The sequence below is a fragment of the Vulpes vulpes genome, chromosome 9, assembly GCF_048418805.1.
Source record: "Vulpes vulpes isolate BD-2025 chromosome 9, VulVul3, whole genome shotgun sequence".
Lineage (NCBI taxonomy): Eukaryota > Metazoa > Chordata > Mammalia > Carnivora > Canidae > Vulpes > Vulpes vulpes.
Window position 1 is genome coordinate 94,530,314 of NC_132788.1, and position 17,479 is coordinate 94,547,792.

Genomic DNA, 17,479 nt, shown 5'->3' on the forward strand with positions numbered 1-17,479 from the left:
GCCAAAAGCAGGCGCCAAACCACTGAGCCACCCAGGGATCCCCTTCTTTTATAATTCTTATACATTCTAATTCTCTTTCTTGGTTTATTGCATAATCCAGGACCTTTCAGTATATTGTGAATAGATATGGTGGAAGTCGACATCCCTGTGTCATTGCCAGTCTCAAAGGGAAAGTCTTCAACCTTTCATCACTAAAAATAATGTTTTCTGGGGGCGCCTGGGTGGTTCACTTGGTTTAGCATCTGATTTCAACTCAAGTCATGATCTCAAGCTCCTGGGATCCAGCCCTGAGTCAAGCTTCCCACTCAACAGGGAGTCTGCTTCTCCCTCTCCCTCTTCTTCTGCCCCTCCCCCCGCTCATTCTCTCTCTCTCTCTCTCTCTCATTCTCGCTCTGTCAAATAAAGAAATAGAATCTTTTTTAAAAATAATGTTTTCTGTAGGCTTTTTGCAGACTTCCTTTATCAAATTAAAGGAGCTTCCTTCTATTCATATTTTGCTAGAAGTTTTTACTTTGAATGAGTGTTAAATTTTATCAAAAGCTTTTTGACATCTATTGAGATAATCATGTGATTTTTGTCTTTTATCCTCTTATTTTTAAAAAAAGATTTTATTTATTTATTCATGAGAGACACAGAGAGAGAGAGGCAGAGACATAGGCAGAGGGAGAAGCAGGCTCCATGCAGGAAGCTTGATGTGGGACTCAATCCTCTGACTCCGGGATCACACCCCGAGTCAAAGACAGATGCTCAACCGCTAAGCCACCCAGGCATCCCTTTTTATCCTCTTAATAGATAAAATTACATTGACTTTTCAAAGGTCAAACCAATTTTGCAATTTTGGAGTAACTATAACTTGGTTGGATGCATTAACCTTTCAATTTGCTGCTGGGCTCTATTTTCTAACATATATTTTTAGAAATTTCACATATACATTCCTGAGTTAGATTGACTTGTAACTTTCCTTTCTTGTACTATCTTTGTTAAGTGTTTGGTATCATGGTTATTTCAGCCTTATAAAATGTATTGGGTCATCTTTTAGGTTTCCCAGACCCAATTCTAATGTGAGGGTGGGGAGCTCACACACACCACCAAGCAGTTCTCAAACACCAGCAGGATGTCTGAGAATTCAACTCAATTCTGACAGTATCTACCCAAGATAGCATCAGATGCCACAGGTTAAGGGTTCAGTCCTACAAGGCTTCCCCCCACCCTCCACTTCAGATGCCACTCACAAGACCCAAGTTGTTACCTATGCTTTGGACGACTGGCTACAGATTGGAGGTTCCAACAATCTTCTCCTTAGGTTTGACTGGTTTGCTAAAGGTGCTCACAGAACTCAGGCAAACACTTACATTTACCAATGTATTAAAGGATATGATTGAGGATATGAATCAATAGATGAAGAGATACATTGGGCAAATTCCTGCACAAAGGAGCTTCTGTCCTCAGTGGAGTTTGGGGCCCAGCTTGGTGACATGTAGAGGTGTTCTGCTTCCCCAAGCATGGGACTCTCCAAAAAAGTACCAAAAAGCTGTTCTCTCTCTCTCTCTCTCTCTTTGGAGACTTTATTGCATAGTCCTGATTGACATAGTCCTCATTAACCATTAGCTAATTCAATCTCCAGCTCCTCTCCCCTCCTGCTGCTATAAACAACCTTGTGTAGAGTTTTGTGTGGACATAAGTTTTCAACTCCTTTGAGTAAGTCCTCAGGAGTGCTATTGCTGGATCATATGGTAAGAGTATGTTTAGTTTTGTAAGAAACTGCCAAGCTGTCTTCAAAGTGGTGATACCATTTTGCATTCCACCAGCAACGTATGAGAGTTCCTGCTGCTCCACATCCTTGTCAATATTTGGCATTGTCAGTGCTTTGGATTTTGGCCATTCTAATAGATATATACTGGTATCTCATTTTTTTAATTCATATCTCCCTTTTGGCACATGATATAGGCCAACTTTTCATATGCTTATTTGCCACCTATACATCTTTGGTGAGATGTCTGTTACGGTTTTTGGCCCATTTTTAAATAAGATTTTTTTTAAAGATTTCATTTATTTATTGAGAGACGGAGAGAGAGAGGCAGAGACATAGACAGAGGGAGAATAGGCTCCATGCAGGGAGCCCGATGTGGGACTCAATCCTGGATATCCGGTATCACGACCTGAGCCGAAGGCAGACGCTTAACTGCTGAGCCACCCAGGTGTCCCTTTAAGTCAGATTTTTAAAAATTATTGTTAAGATTTTTTTTTTAATCCTCCTAGCCCCCAACCCCAATTATTGTTGAGTTTTAAGAGTTCTTTATATATTTTGGGTAACAGTCCTTTATCATTTGTATCTTTTGCAAATAATTTCTCCCAGTCTGTGGCTTGTCTTCTAATTCTCCTAATATTGTCTGTTGCAGAACAGAAGTTTTTCATCTAGTGAAACCCAGCTTATCAATTATTTCTTATTTTTTAATTATTTCTTTCAGAGATCATATCTTTAGTGTTGTATCTAAAAAGGCATCACCATACCCAAGGTCATTTAGGTTTTCACTTATGTTATCTTCTAGAACTTTTTTAAGATTTTATTTTTAAGTAATTTCTATATCCAACATGGGGCTCAAACTCACAACCCCAAGATCAAGAGTCACACTCTTCTGACTGAGCCAGCCAGATGCCCATCTTCTAGTTTTACATTTTTGTTTTTCATGTCAATTTATGATCCATATCCATTTTGAGCTAATTTTTATGAAGCATGTAAGATCTGTCTAGATTCTTCTTTTTTTTCTGTCCAGTTGTTCAGTGCCATTTGTTGAAGAGATTATCTTTGCTCTCTTGTATTGCCTTTGCTCCTTTGTCAGAGATCAGTTGACTATATTTATGTGGGTCTATCTCTGGGGTCTCTATTCTGTTCCATTAATCTGTTTGTTATTTTGCCAATTTCTCACTGTCATGATTACTGTAGCTTTATAGTAATTCTTGAAATTGAATAGCATCTGTTCTTTAACTTTGTACTTCTCCAGAAATATTGTATTGACTATTCTGGGACTTTTGTCTCTCCATAGGAACTTTGGAATCAGTTTGTTAACATCCATAAAATAACATGGTGGAATTAAATTGAATCTATAAATCAAGTTGGGAAAAACTGACATCTTGACAATATTGAGCCTTCCTATCCACGAGCTTTGTCTATCTCTCCATTTATTCAGATTTTCTTTGAATTTATTCATCAAAGTTTTATAGTTTTTCTCATATAGATATCATACGTATTTTGTTAGATTTATACCTAAGCATTTCATTTTTGGGGGTGCTAATATAAAAGTATTATGTTTTTTATTTCAAATTCCACTTGTTCATTGTTAGTATATAGGAAAACAATTGACTTTTGTACATTAGCCTTTTATTCTGCAACCTTGCTATAGTTTATGAATCTCAAACATTTTTCTGTTGATTCTTTCAGATTTTCTACATAGATGATTATGTCATCTGCAAATAAAGACAGTTGTATATCTTCCTTCCCAATCAGTATGTCTTTTTTAAAAATTATATTTATTTATTTATTTATTTATTTATTTATTTATTTGAGAGACAGAGAGAGAGAGAGAGACAGTGGAGGAGAGGCAGAGGGAGAGAGAATCCTTAAGCAGACTACCCTCTGAGCACAGAGCCTGACATGGGGCTCAATACCAGGACCCTGAGATCACAACCTAAGCCAAAACCAAGAGTCAGCTGCTTAACTGACTGAGCCACCCAGTTGTCCCGATTAGCATACCTTTTATTTCCTTTTCTTGCCTTAGAGGAAAATCTTCAAATGTCTTGACATTAAATAAGATGTTAGTTGTAGGGATCCCTGGGTGGCACAGCGGTTTGGCGCCTGCCTTTGGCCCAGGGCGCGATCCTGGAGACCTGGGATCGAATCCCACGTCGGGCTCCCGGTGCATGGAGCCTGCTTCTCCCTCTGCCTGTGTCTCTGCCTCTCTCTCTCTCTCTGTATGACTATCATAAAAAAAAAAAAAAAAAAAAAAAGATGTTAGCTGTAGGTTTCGTGTAGATAATCTTTTTTTTTTTTTTTTAAGATTTTATTTATTCATTCATGAGAGACACACAGAGGCAGAGACACAGGTAGGAGAAGCAGGCTCCATGCAGGGAGCTCGACATGGGACTCGATCCCGGGCCCCCAGGATCACACCCTGGGCTGAAGGCAGTGCTAAACCTCTGGGCCACCAGGGCTATCCAGATAATCTTTATAAAATTGAGAAAGTTCTCTGTAGTTTACTGAGAGGTTTTATCAAGAAGAGTCATTGGAAAATAAGTCAAAGAAAGACAAATACCAAATGATTTCATTCATATGTGGAATTTAAGAAATTAAACAGATGAACATAGGAGAAAAATTAAAAAGAGAGAAAGAGAGAGAGAGGCAAACCATAAAGGAGACTCTCCTAGGCAGGGAGATAGATTAAATGGACAATGGGTATTAAGGAGGACATTTGTTGTGATGAGCACTGAGTGTTGTATGTAAGTGATGAGTCACTAAATTCTACTAATGAAACTAGTATTTCACTATATGTTAACTGGATTTTAAATAAAAACTTGAAACAAAAAAAGTTAATACAAAGAGGAAAACTAGATATTATAAAAGGGTGGTACAGAGAATTTTGGTTATCTTTTATTAAGTTATAAAATGTTCAACTATATTCTTAAACTGTAATAAAATAAAAATTGTTTTAAAAAAGAATAGTTATTAGATTTTGTCAAATACTTTTTCTGTATCTATTGATATGATCATATTATTTTTCTTTTTTAGTCTGTTGATGTGATGCATTACATTAATTGATTTTCAGATGTTGTACCACCCTTGCATACCTGGGATGAATCCTACTTGGTCATGGTATCTCATTCCTAAGAACCTTCATCATTATGCCTCCTCTTAGATACCCGTGTTTCAGGGTAGATCCTGATTGGCAAGCCAATCCAGGTGATCCCTGTCACCTTGCCGTTCATTGGTTTTAAGCTTGAGCATGTGATGCTGCTCTGGTAAATGAGGGAAGTTTGCTGGATGAATTCTGGGGAAAATTTCCTACCTCCAAGAAACAATGGTCTCTTTAGTGAATATGTTGTGCCTGAATGCGACCCCTGGCATGGCAGCAGCCACTTGAGACTGTGAGGTACACTAGCCTGAGGACAAGGCTAAGGATAACAAAACAGAGAAATGGAATGTGCCTGATTCTTTTGCGTGTGTGCGTGTGTGTTTTTAAAGATTTTATTTATTTATTCATAAGAGACAGAGAGAGAGGCTGAGATATAGGCAGAAGGAAAAGCGGGCTCCCTGTGGGGAGAGCCCCATGCAGGACTCGGCCCTAGGACCCCAGGATCATGACCTGAGCCAAAGGCAGACAGTCAACCACTGAGCCACCCAGGTGCCACGGCATGTGCCTGATTCTTTAGAAATATCACTGAGCATAAGAATTGGCCAGTTCAGGGATCCCTGGGTGGTGCAGCGGTTTGGCGCCTGCCTTTGGCCCGGGTAGCGATCCTGGAGACCCGGAATCGAATCCCACATCAGGCTCCCGGTGCATGGAGCCTGCTTCTCCCTCCGCCTGTGTCTCTGCCTCTCTCTCTCTGTGACTATCATAAATAAATAAAAATTAAAAAAAAAATTGGCCAGTTCAGGAGCTGTGCAGCCTCTAGGTTTCTAGAAGCCAAAAGCATTTCAACTTTCCCTTTCTCTAATGTGCTCCCCTCTCACACATGCCCCCCATTAGGGTCCTCATAACATTTATCGCTATTGGACACTATTTTTATTTTTTATTTAATAAGTATTTATAGAGTGTTTACTGAATGCCATACACAGTTTGAAGTATGTTACAAATATTAACTCTTTTGTTCCTTGTAACTACTCCATACAATAGATGCTTTTATTACCCCTACTTTCCGGAGAAGCAAGCTGAGGCACAGAGGTTAAATACCTTCTTCCTGATCTGAAGGTGGAGCTAGAAGTGAGATTTGAGCCTAGGCCCTCTGACTCCAGAGTCAGTGCTCATCACCACTGTTACCTCTCTGGTTTTTCACTTTTGGGTACTTGTTTTCTGTCTGATTTACATGGGATAATCATTTCTTTTTTTTTTTTAATTTTATTTATTTACTCATGAGGGACATGGAGACACAGAGACATAGATAAAGGGAGAAGCAGGCTCCCTGCAGGGGAGCCCCACTTGATTCCAGGACCCTGGGATCACAACCTGAGCCGAAGGCAGATGTTCAACCACTGAGCCACCGAGGCACCCCGGAATAGTTGTTTCTTGAGAGCAGAGATCCTGTCTTGTTCACAACAGTGGTTCCAGGGCACTGCAGGTAGGTGCAGTCTTTACTGAATGCACGAATGAGTGAATGATTGTAGACTCTAGTTCTTTGTTACATCCACAGCCCTGGGCCTGGAATAGGGCTGAGCATTCCTCAGGGTGTATTAACTGGGGCTTGTGGAGTGAACCCATCTCTGAATCCCTGATGATGCCCCATCTTTGGGGTCCCCAGGGAAGGCCTGTGTAGAAGTCCCACTAGGCGGCAAAAGCATGGCCCTCTGTTTGGCATTGCCTTGTTGTTGCTGGGTGCTCTCACGCTGGCTCTTTCTCATCGCTTCCCTGCAGAGGAAAGGGACCTGGCCCGCTTCCCCCTTGGCACTTCATGTGCTCATTTGAAGTTCCTGAGGCCAAGCCCAGTGGGCAGCCCGAGCTGCCATCATTAATCACACAGCCCGCGGCTGCCTGCCCACGCGGCCGGCTTTGAGGGTTGGCCAGAGACTCTGGTGGGAACTGCTCACTGTCCTAATTGGGCCTCTCTTGGGAGGCGGCAGGTCCTGCTTCTCACTTGTCTTTCCCTTGGCTGTTGCTTCACCCTCTCAAAGAGGACAGCATGCTTCCTGGTCTGGCTGGCTCTGTGGCCAGCTGGGGCAGAAGTTCACCCTTGTTCTACAAATGGAGAAATAGAAGCCCTGGGGTAGACTGGGTCCCTGTCCAAGGCCAAGGCAAGGCCAAGCAAGGTTGCCAGGAGTAACCACCAGAAAGCTGAGTGACACAGCTCTGTTCCTCACTCTTCTGGCAACTGGAGTGAGTTCCCACAGGAAAAAAGAGCTCCCTTTGGCTCCTATGGCCATCCAGGCCCCGCCAAGCACCCGGCGCAGGACTCTGACTCTGATATCCATGAAGATGTGTCCATGTGAGAATTGCCACACCCCCCAGAGACCCTGCCAAACCCACAAGAAACCAGAGGAGAGCATGGCCCACAGAAGTAGATGGCAGGTCCCCTCTGAAGCATAGTGGGGCAAAGCTGGGTTGCTGGATACTACTGTGACCTCCCTGCTCTGCACCTCAGAATTTTCCCTGCTAGAGAATAGAAAGAATTTTCAGGTGCTTGATAGCAGGAGGGGAGGCCTTGTCTGTGAGAGACTGGTAAGGCACCTCTCCTCCATTCAGTCAGTCAGTCAGGGAAGAGCTTAATTACAGCAAGTCCTGGTCACCTATCTGTGGCTTAAATCACCTCTAGAAAATTCTCTAAGATCACCAAGAAGGCTCTTATGGCTTCCCACCACAGTCCAATTTTCTTCTTCTGCCAACTTCCCCACGTTCTTGCTAAATGGGTCACTTTCAGTTGAGCCCTTTGGCCTCTGTGAGTCATCCCCTGGTCCTCATTCTATTCTCTGAGCACTTAGAATGAATCAGGACCCAAGGACAACCAGAATGCTCTTCCTGAACCTTCTCTTTTGCTGGCTGACTCTCTTAATCCCTTCAGACATCCCTCATGTGACAGCTCTCTCGGCCCCTGGTTTTCTTAGTGCCCTTCTTAGAACATCCTGGGTGGATCTAGAAGGGTTCTCTGTATTCTAGGCATGAACGCAGAGGGGCTCCTTACCTCAGGCCCACCCCAGCACTCACACAGCCAGGGCTGGAGTACAAATGCAGACCCATGTCTGGAAGTTTACAGGTTATCATTCAAGCTCACCATTCAATGAGTTCTACTTTGATCTTCGTACTTTCCTAATGTCTTGGAAGGCTGAGCTTGCATTTAGGATTCTTAAATTTGGAGTTCTGTCCCAGGATGTGGCAGGGCTGGGAAATCAGCCCTGCTGCCTGGTCCTGCAGCCTGGTTCCCTTCCCTCTTAGGCCTGCCTCCACCTTCAATGTAAGATACACTAGGAACATGCATGAGGATACCTGAGTCCACATATTCCAGCTTTTTCCACACCCCTCAGCCTCTGCAACCCATCCTTCAGGGAAATGGCTGGAGAAACAGGCGTGGGGCCATTTCGACAAGAGATTCTGGCGTTCCAGGTACCCAGTATGGTCTGGAAGAGGATAGTATGGATTCAGATCATGCACGTCCCTGGGCCCTGAGGACTCTTCTTGTCTGGGTCTGAGGGCTTCAATAACTTGCCTTGTTCCCACGATCAGCATCATGCATCATTCTTTTGAGTCACCCTGAACTGATACCCATACATTCCCATATATCATTTTCCTGTCCTGAGGGATATAACTGCTCTCTGTTCAGTTGGTTTTGGGGACACATGTGCTGGACCTGACCTTTGTCAAAACTGAGGTTCATATTTCTAACCTGTTAAGCTTGTTTTGAGACTCAGTTCTGTCCTCCAGAAATACATAGACGCTAACCCCCCATGTCTCTACCACCCATGTGTTTGCTGAATGTGCCTCCAGCGCCCCCAAGCAAGCCCTTCATAAATCATTGCTCAGCCCAGGGTCTGGCTTTCTCCCCTGGTGTCAATTCCTCTCTGGCTATATTGGTCCCAGGGTGTAAGGTTAGCAGCACTGAAAGCCATCTAACGATGGTGGGGTGATGGCAAACAAGGAGTGTAAACAGCACTTTGTAAACTGTGAAACTCTCGTACAAGCTCAGCTTCCTGGGTGCTACCTGACTTGCCAAGCCCATCAGTAGGGCTATAGGTGGCATATTGCCCAGTGCAGAGCTTCAGGATATGACAGGGTTCACAGCTCCCACTCTCAGAGCTTCAGGTGGTTCAGGGTCAAACCGCTGGCAAAACTTCCATGTCATCTTCCCTGCTTCTGTCATCTCAGCCCTCCCTTCACATAACCTCATCCTGCTGGTCCTTCCAGCACCTCCTGCCCTGTACCCACCCATGTCCTGTGTCTGAGTGGCACTGCCCAGACACTTCATGCAAGGAAAGAGCACAATCAACTTGCCCAAGGTCACCGCTTTCCTACAGTGGCTCACATCCAATAACTGATCCAAATGGGGGTAAAAACCCTGGCTACCACAGCCCAGTGCCAGACAATCCTGATGACCCATTTTAGCTGCAGGCCTCCCTTTGAGGTCAGTGAGGGCTGTCATTGGACCTGCATCACATCTTGACTTCTCTGGCACGTTGTAGACAAGGATTAAACTGTGTATTTTTTCTTAAGAAAAAATCTTAACGAGGGCACCTGGCTGGCTCAGTCAAAAGAGCATGTGACTCTTGATCTCAGGGTTGTGAGTTCAAGCCCCACATTGGGCCCAGAGCCTGCTTAAAAAAGAAGGTTAAGAGATTAAAAAAAAAAATACCGGTCTGGAAAAACCCTGCAGAAATATACTATTGAGGGACGCCTGGGTGGCTCAGCAGTTGAGTGTCTGCCTTTGGCTCAGGGTGTGATCCTGGAATCCCAGGATCGAGTCCCATATCGGGCTTCCTACATGGAGCCTGCTTCTCTCTCTGCCTGTGTCTCTGCATCTCTCTCTGTGTCTCTCATGAATAAATAAATAAAATCTTTTTTTTTTAAAGAAATATACTATTGAATTTTGTGTGTCCCTCTCTCTGTACACTTGGTAAAAAAAAGTAAAATACATTAAAAATTATACTGGGATGAGGGGCATTATTGTAATTGTGTACTTGAGAATACTGTGACTTAGTTAAGGTTTTTTCTTTTTCTTTCTTTTTTAATCAGGCTCTGGGCCCAATGTGGGGATCACATTGTAGATGCATCAAAACCCATAAGATACCTGGCATCACAATTCCAGACTTCAGGCTGTATTACAAAGCTGTGATCATCAAGGCAGTATGGTACTGGCACAAAAACATACACATAGATCAATGGAACAGAATAGAGGACCCAGAAATGGACCCACAACTATATGGTCAACTGATATTTGAAAAAACAGGATAGAATATCCAATGGAAAAAAGACAGTCTCTTCAATAAATGGTGTTGGGAATATTGGACAGCTGCATGCAGAAGAATGAAACCAGGCAACTTTCTTACCCCTACACAAAAATAAACTCAAAATGGATGAAAGACCTAAATGTGAGACAGGAATCCAGCAAAATCCTAGAGGAGAATGTAAGCAGTAAACTCTTTGACCTTGGGTGCAGCAACTTCTTGCTAGACCTCAAAGGGAGGCCTGCAAAGGCAAGGGAAACAAAAGCAAAGATGAACTATTGGGACTTCATCAGAATAAAAGGCTTTTGCCCAGCAAAGGAAACAGTCTTAGAAAACTAAAGCTGACAGAATGGGAGAAGATATTTGCAAATGACTCATCAGATAAAGGGCTGGTATCCAAAATCTATAAGGAACCTATCAAACTCAACACTCAAAAAACAAAACAAAACAAGAATCCAGTCAAGAAATGAGCAGGAGATATGAACAGACATTTCTCCAAAGAAGACATACAAATGGTCAACAGACACATGAAAAAATGTTCAACGTCATTCAGCACCAGGGGAATACAAATACAAATCAAAACCACAAAGAGATCTCACCTCACACCAGTCAGAATGGCTAAAATTAACAACTCAGGAAACAATAGATGTTGGCAAGAGTGCAGAGAAAGGGGAACCCTCTTACACTGTTAGTGGGAATGCAAGCTGGTGCAGCCATTCTGGAGAACAGGATGGAGGTTCCTCAAAAAGTTAAAAATAGGGACAGCCCTGGTGGCTCAGTGGTTTAACACCGCCTTCAGCCCAGGGTGTGATCCTGGGGACCGGGGACTGGGGATCGAGTCCCACGTTGGGCTCCCTGCATGGAGCCTGCATCTCCCTCTGCCTGTGTCTCTGCCTCTTTCTCTCTGTGTCTCATGAGTAAATAAATAAAATCTTTTTTTAAAAAAAAGTTAAAAATAGAACTACCGTACAGCCCAGCAATTATACTACTAGGTATTTATCCAAAGGATACAGTGATCCAAAGGGGCATCGCACCCCAATGATTATAGCAGCAATGTCCACAATAGCCAAACAATGGAAAAAGCCCAGATGTCCATCAACAGATGAATGGATAAAGAAGATGTGGTATATATATAATGGAATGCTACACAGACATCAAAAAGAATGAAGTCTTGCCATTTACGATGATGTGGATGGAACTAGAAAGTATTATGCTGAGCGAAATAAGTCAGTCAGAGAAAAACGAACATATGATTTCACTCATATGGAATTTAAGAAACAAAACAGATGAACAAAGGGGAAGAGAAGGAAAAATAAAATAAGAAGAGAACAGAGCGGGGGAGCTCTAGGAAACAAACTGAAGGTCCCTGGAGGGGAGGGGGTGAGGGAATGGGGTAACTGGGTGATGGAATGAGCCCTGGGTATTTACGCAACTGAAGAATCACTAAATTCTACCCCTGAAACTAATAATATAGTATATGTTACCTAAATTGAATTTAAATAAAAATAATAATAAAAGATCCTGTATAAGATGAGGGTCTAGTTGGTGCAGGGTTCCTAGTGGGAGGTCAGGGCTGTGAGGTGTAGGAGCAAGGAAGGAGCTGTTCTTTTGCCCACACCTAGCAGAGAGCCCTCAACACTGGCAGCAATTATGTCAAAACCAGAAATCCAAGCCGCTGTGGGCTCAGAGCCGTCGGGTTCACCGCGGTGAGTAGGCTTGGAGAGAAAAGAGGAGCAAGCTGCAAAGGACACTGAGAAGGAACAGTCTGGGGAGTAGCAGGCCCATCAGGCCATGAGCCCAAGAACCTTTGTCAGGGAGTGACGGGCTGCGTGAAGGGCCGCTGATGCTCCCTAAGGTGCATAAGCCACCCAGGCGTCCCTAATGACCCTGACTCGAGCAGGTCCGTGACGCGGTGCAGATGGAAGTGCGATGAGAGCGGTTGCAGTACAGAGTGGGGAGAGGCAGCCTGCAGTGCTGCAGTGTGACTGGGGAAGGGTGGATTGGGGTGGGGTGGGGGGTGAGGGGTGGGGGGGCTGAGCCTCGGCCGAGGCTTTTCCTGAGGAGGCGGGGTGGGGGGGTTGTTAGCAAGATGGTCCCTGCAAGTGTAGACCTAAGTCTCGCTCCACCCTGCTCAGGGCCCTGGGTCTGTTGGCAAAGTGTCTCTACAAACACACATTTTTTTTAAGTTTCTTCATTTCATCTTTAAAGCTCACATGAAATTTGTGTTCGACTTCGTATATTATATGGCTCTTTATTTTAAAGGATTGACTTTTGTACCACTTACATGTTAAATTCTTTTTTTTTTTTTTAAGATTTTATTTATTTATGAGAGACACAGAGAGAGAGAGAGGCAGAGACACAGGCAGAGGGAGAAGCAGGCTCCATGCAGGGAGCCCGACGTGGGACTCGATCCCTGGTCTCCAGAGTCACACCTGGGGCTGAAGGCGGCGCTAAACTGCTGAGCCACCCGGGCTTCCCTACATGTTAAATTCTTAACTTTTCCCTCAACTAAATATTCAAGTAAAACCGATGCCCAGGTTGCCCCCTGGCCTTCTGAAGTCCAGTCTCCCTGGGGTATATATGCTCATTGCAGCTGCCCCGGCCTCCAGCACAGCTACATTCTACAGTGTCTGTGTGACTATTGCCAGCGGCATCCCCCCTACATACTCAGAAAGCCATCCTCCCAAACGGGCTTGTCTCCTTCTCTTCTCCCAGCCTGATCCCAGGGACCTGCCCATCTCCTCCTGGCTCTTCAAAGTCCTCATAATCTTGCCCAGCCTCCCTGGGGTTGGCCATACTGGTGCTGTGGCACTTCTTGTCTGGTTGGAGGCAGCTGCCCTCCACTCCGCTGACGGGGGTTCTGACCATGCTTCCTGAAGGGCTGAGTGAACCCAGAGAGAACCTGTGGCTACCCAATCAAGTCCCCCTTGCTGCTCAAGGAACAATCTGGGCCCCCAAGGGAAGGAGGCAGACCCTCCTCCAGGCCACACTGGGCAGAGTTGGGTCTGTAGCTCTCGAGGCCAGTGGATGCTCAGATTCTCCCGGGCTGGCCAGTCTGACGGCTCCATCATTAGAGACCTGAATGATGATTATATTCAGCCATGCAGGCGCCCAGCCAAGGTGCCAGCGCTGTGTGATGGGACCGGCTTGGGCCCAGAGTGAGGGACGAGGGACGGCTGGCCGAGAAATCAGAGAGGCCCTTCTGCCACTGGTTCCACCTTTCCGCTGGTGACATGTAAGAGGGTTAGGGCTCAGAACTCTGGACAAGGGGCTTTTATTCTCAGGGCTACCTTGTCATTGGCTGGCCAAGCCCTGGAGACAGGAACAAAAGCTGAGGGCAGATCTGTCACCCTCCAAGCCCCTGCTTTGTGGGAGAGCAGGGAGCCCCAGCCCCACTCATGGTGGGTGCCTGGCATCCAGCTCCACCCAGGTCTGCTGGAGTCCAGAGCTCCAGAGCCGGAGGGAAGGCTCCTCACCCTGCGTCGAAGGCCTGGGCCACCTGAGGGCTAGCACGGGGCATTCCCTGAGGCCCTTGCAGGGCAATCACCGCACCCTGGGGGGTCGGGATGAGAGGAAGCATCGGCCGCTACTCCAGCCACCACTGAGATTTACCTGGAGGATACCAAAGGCCAGAGAGGGCCATGACTTGCCCAGGGTCACTCGGTGAGGGAAGGTCCGAGCTGGGACTAGAAGAAAGGGCTGCCTGGCCTGGCCAGTTGGCCTTGGCCTCCAGAAAGGCACCAAGGCCGTTGTCTTCCCACCACTGGTTAGTTTTGCCGGCTCTAGAATTCCTTGTGAATGGAATTGTATAGTATGTGCTCTTTTAGATTCTTTCTTTCAGTTAAGTGTCTGCCTTCGGCTCAGGTCATGATTCTGGGGTCCCAGGATTGAGCCCCAACTCTAACTCCCTGTTCAGGAAGGAACCTGCTTCTCCCTCTCCCTCTGCCCTTCCCCCTGCTTGTGTGCACTCTCTCTCTCAAATAAATAAATTAAATCTATTTTTTAAAAAGCGTAAACATCTCATCATATTTACTTAATTTTTAAAAAAATATCCTTATTCCTAACCAGGATATTCACCTCAAAGTTGGCTCCCAGTGACCAGAATGCTTTCCTCCTTTAGAAAAACATACATCTGCACACCTATATATATACACACACACCCATATATATGATTTTTTTTGTTTTTTTCATTTTTTTAAAGATTTTATTTATTTATTCATGAGAGACGCAGAGAAAGAGAGAGAGAGAGAGAGAGGCAGAGACACAGGCGGAGGAAGAAGCAGGCTCCATGCAGGGAGCCTGACGTGGGACTTGATCCCGGGCCTCCAGGATCAGACCCTGGGTTGAAGGTGGCGCTAAACCGTTGAGCCACCTGGGCTGCCCTGTTTTTTCATTTAAATATAAAAATATTACTCTGCCTTGTGTTATAAACAGAGCACCAAGCAATAAGAGCTTTCCCTGCTAAATTAGGTCAATCCATCCTTATGCTGAACTTGTTTTCAAGGGAGAATATTTAGCCCCAGGAAGAAGGGGGTATTTCCTACCTGATTCCCTCCTGAGTCTTGCTTTTAATAAAAAGTTGGTTATAACCTTATAGGAGGTGGAACTTTCCACCTCGAGGGGAAATCCTAACCTAAACACAAAGTAACACCCCTCCATCCCCACCACACTCAGCTACCATAAGGAAAAGCTCTTCCCCTCCCTTCACAAATACTATGCTTTATCAGGATAGCTGCACCTGGACAAACGCTGTGACTTACTTTTAAAAGGGTCACTAGAGGGATCCCTGGGTGGCGCAGTGGTTTGGCGCTTGCCTTTGGCCCAGGGCGCGATCCTGGAGACCCGGGATCGAATCCCACATCAGGCTCCCGGTGCATGGAGCCTGCTTCTCCCTCTGCCTATGTCTCTGCCTCTCTCTCTCTCTCTCTCTCTCTGTGACTATCATAAATAAATAAAAATTAAAAAAAAATATTAAAAAAAAAAGGGTCACTAGAGAGCACCTGGGTGACTCAGTTGGTTGTCTGCCTTCTGCTCAGGTCATGATCCTGGGGTCCTGAGATTGAGCTCTGTGATGGGCTCCTTGTTCAGCAGGCAGCCTGCTTCTCCTCTCCCTGCCCACCCCTGTTGCTCATGCTCTCTCTTGCTATCTCCCTCTCTCTTTCAAATCAATCATCAATCAATCAATCAATCAATCACTGGACTGAGGTGTGGGTAAGGGCAGGTGCAGGAGGACTGGTTAGGAGTCTACTGCACTGATCCAAGCACCTGACTCTGGTGGCTTGGAGTGCACTCATGGTTGCAGAGCTGGGCATATTTTGAAGGTGGAGACACAGGTGTTGTTGGGATGAGAGAAAGTGAGGAGTGGAGGGGGACCTGATTTCAACACTGGCGGCCAGAATTGAGGAAGACTGTGGGAGAAGTAGGTTTGCAGAGATGATCATGAGTCAGTAGGAGATGTCTGTTAAGGCATCCAAGTACAGATGTCAGTAAGGTGGCTGGAGAGAGGTGTGGGGTGGAAATGTGAGTCTCCATGGTGTGTTTACTGGAACGTCTAGCCAGGGCAATTGGCAAGAGGATAAAATAAAAAGCATCCAAATGGGAAAGGAAGAAGTAAAATTATATTTCAATAGATAACATGAACTTATACACAGAAAATCCTAAGGAATACACGCATACATATAACTATTAGAGCTAATAAATGAGTTTAGTAAGGTTGCAAGATACAAGATCAATATGCAAAGATCAGTTATATCTCTCTCTTTTTTTTAAGATTTATTCATTCACTTTAGAGAGAAAGGGAGAGTGGGATGGGTGGCAGAGGGAGAGAATCTTCAATCAGACTGTGCTAAGCACAGAGCCTGATGAGGGGCTCCATCCCATGACCCATGAGATCATGACCTGAGCTAAAACCAAGAGTCAGATACTTAACTGACTGTGCCACCCAGGCACTCCTATATTTGTATTCTTTAGCAATGAACTATCCCAAAATGGCATTTAAAATAATGCCATTTTTAAAAATTAATTAAATAATGCCATTAATTCTCATTCTTTGCGGGTGGGAATGCAAAATGGTGCAGCCACTTTGGAAGACGGTTTGGTGGTTTCTGACAAAACTATACTCTTACCATATAGTCCAGCAGCCTTGTTCCTTGGTATTTACCCAAAGAAGTTGAAAACATGTCCACACAAATACCTGCATGTGGATGTTTATAGCAGCTTTATTTATAACTGCTAAAACTTGGAAGCAACCAAATTGTCCTTCAGTGGGTAAATGGATCAACAAACTGGGGTACCTCTGGACAAGGGAATATTTTTCAGTGTTTTATTTTTATTTATTTATGATAGTCAGAGAGAGAGAGAGAGAGAGGCAGAGACATAGGCAGAGGGAGAAGCAGGCTCCATGCACCGGGACCCCGACATGGGATTTGATCCCAGGTCTCCAGGATCTCACCCTGGGCCAAAGGCAGGCACCAAACCGCTGCGCCACCCAGGGATCCCTTTTTCAGTGTTTTAAAGAAGTGAATCATCTAGGGCACCTGGCTGGCTCAGTCAGTAGAACATGCCACACTTGATCTTGGGGTTGTAAGTTTGAGCCCCACATTGGGTGTAGAGATTACTTTAAAATTAAAAAGTTGTTTAAAAAGTGAGTCATCAAGCTAGGAAAGAACATGAACGAAACTTAAAGGCATATTACTAATCAAGAGAAGACAATCTAAAAAGGCTACACGATGAATACCTACAATTTACATCAACATGGATGGAACTGGAGGGTATTATGCTAGTGAAATAAGTCTGTTGGAGAAAGACAATTATTATATGGTTTCGCTCATCTGTGGAATATAAGAAATAGTGAAAGTGACCATAAGGGAAAGGAGGGAACCTGAGTGGGGAAAAATTAGAGAAAGACAAACCCTGAGGGACTCCTAACTCTGGGAAACAAAGAGTTGCAGAAGGGGAAGTGGGTGGGGGGATGGGGTAACTAGGTGACAGGCATTAAGGAGGGCACATGATGAGAGAACACTGGGTGTTATACTATATGTTGGCAAATTGAATTCAAATAAAATTTTAAAAATTAAAAATTAAAAAAATAAAAATAAGGCTACAAATGGAAAAGGCCAAACCTCATGCAGGTGGCAAAAAGATCTGTGGTTGCCAGGGGCTTGGGGAGAGGGAGGGATCAACAGGGAGAGCACAGAGGATTTCTAGGGCAGTGAAACCATTTTGTTTGATACTCTAATGGTGAATACATGTCATTATAAATTTGTCAAGACCCATAGAAGGTACAATACTAGAAGTGAACTCTGATGTAAACTACAAACTCTGGGGGATAATATGGTCATT

The 17,479-nt window shown here is 44.6% G+C and overlaps 1 protein-coding gene across 3 annotated transcripts in view; it reads left to right on the plus strand.

Moving 5' to 3' along the window:
- Positions 1-11,069, plus strand: part of CSPG5 (chondroitin sulfate proteoglycan 5) — a 36,238-nt gene extending 25,169 nt beyond the window's left edge. The window contains exons 6-7 of one of the 3 annotated variants that reach the window (XR_011994409.1): positions 6,130-6,330; positions 9,927-11,069. Coding sequence is in view for 2 of the 3 variants with exons in the window: in XM_072721017.1 (XP_072577118.1) it covers positions 9,927-10,026 (100 nt within the window). In the remaining variant the exon portion in view is untranslated. Of the gene's footprint in view, positions 1-3,439; positions 3,474-6,129; positions 6,331-9,926 lie in introns of those variants that run through there. The other 2 variants (XM_072721017.1, XM_072721019.1) reach the window with 2 other exon arrangements.
- The last annotated feature ends 6,410 nt before the right edge of the window (positions 11,070-17,479 follow it).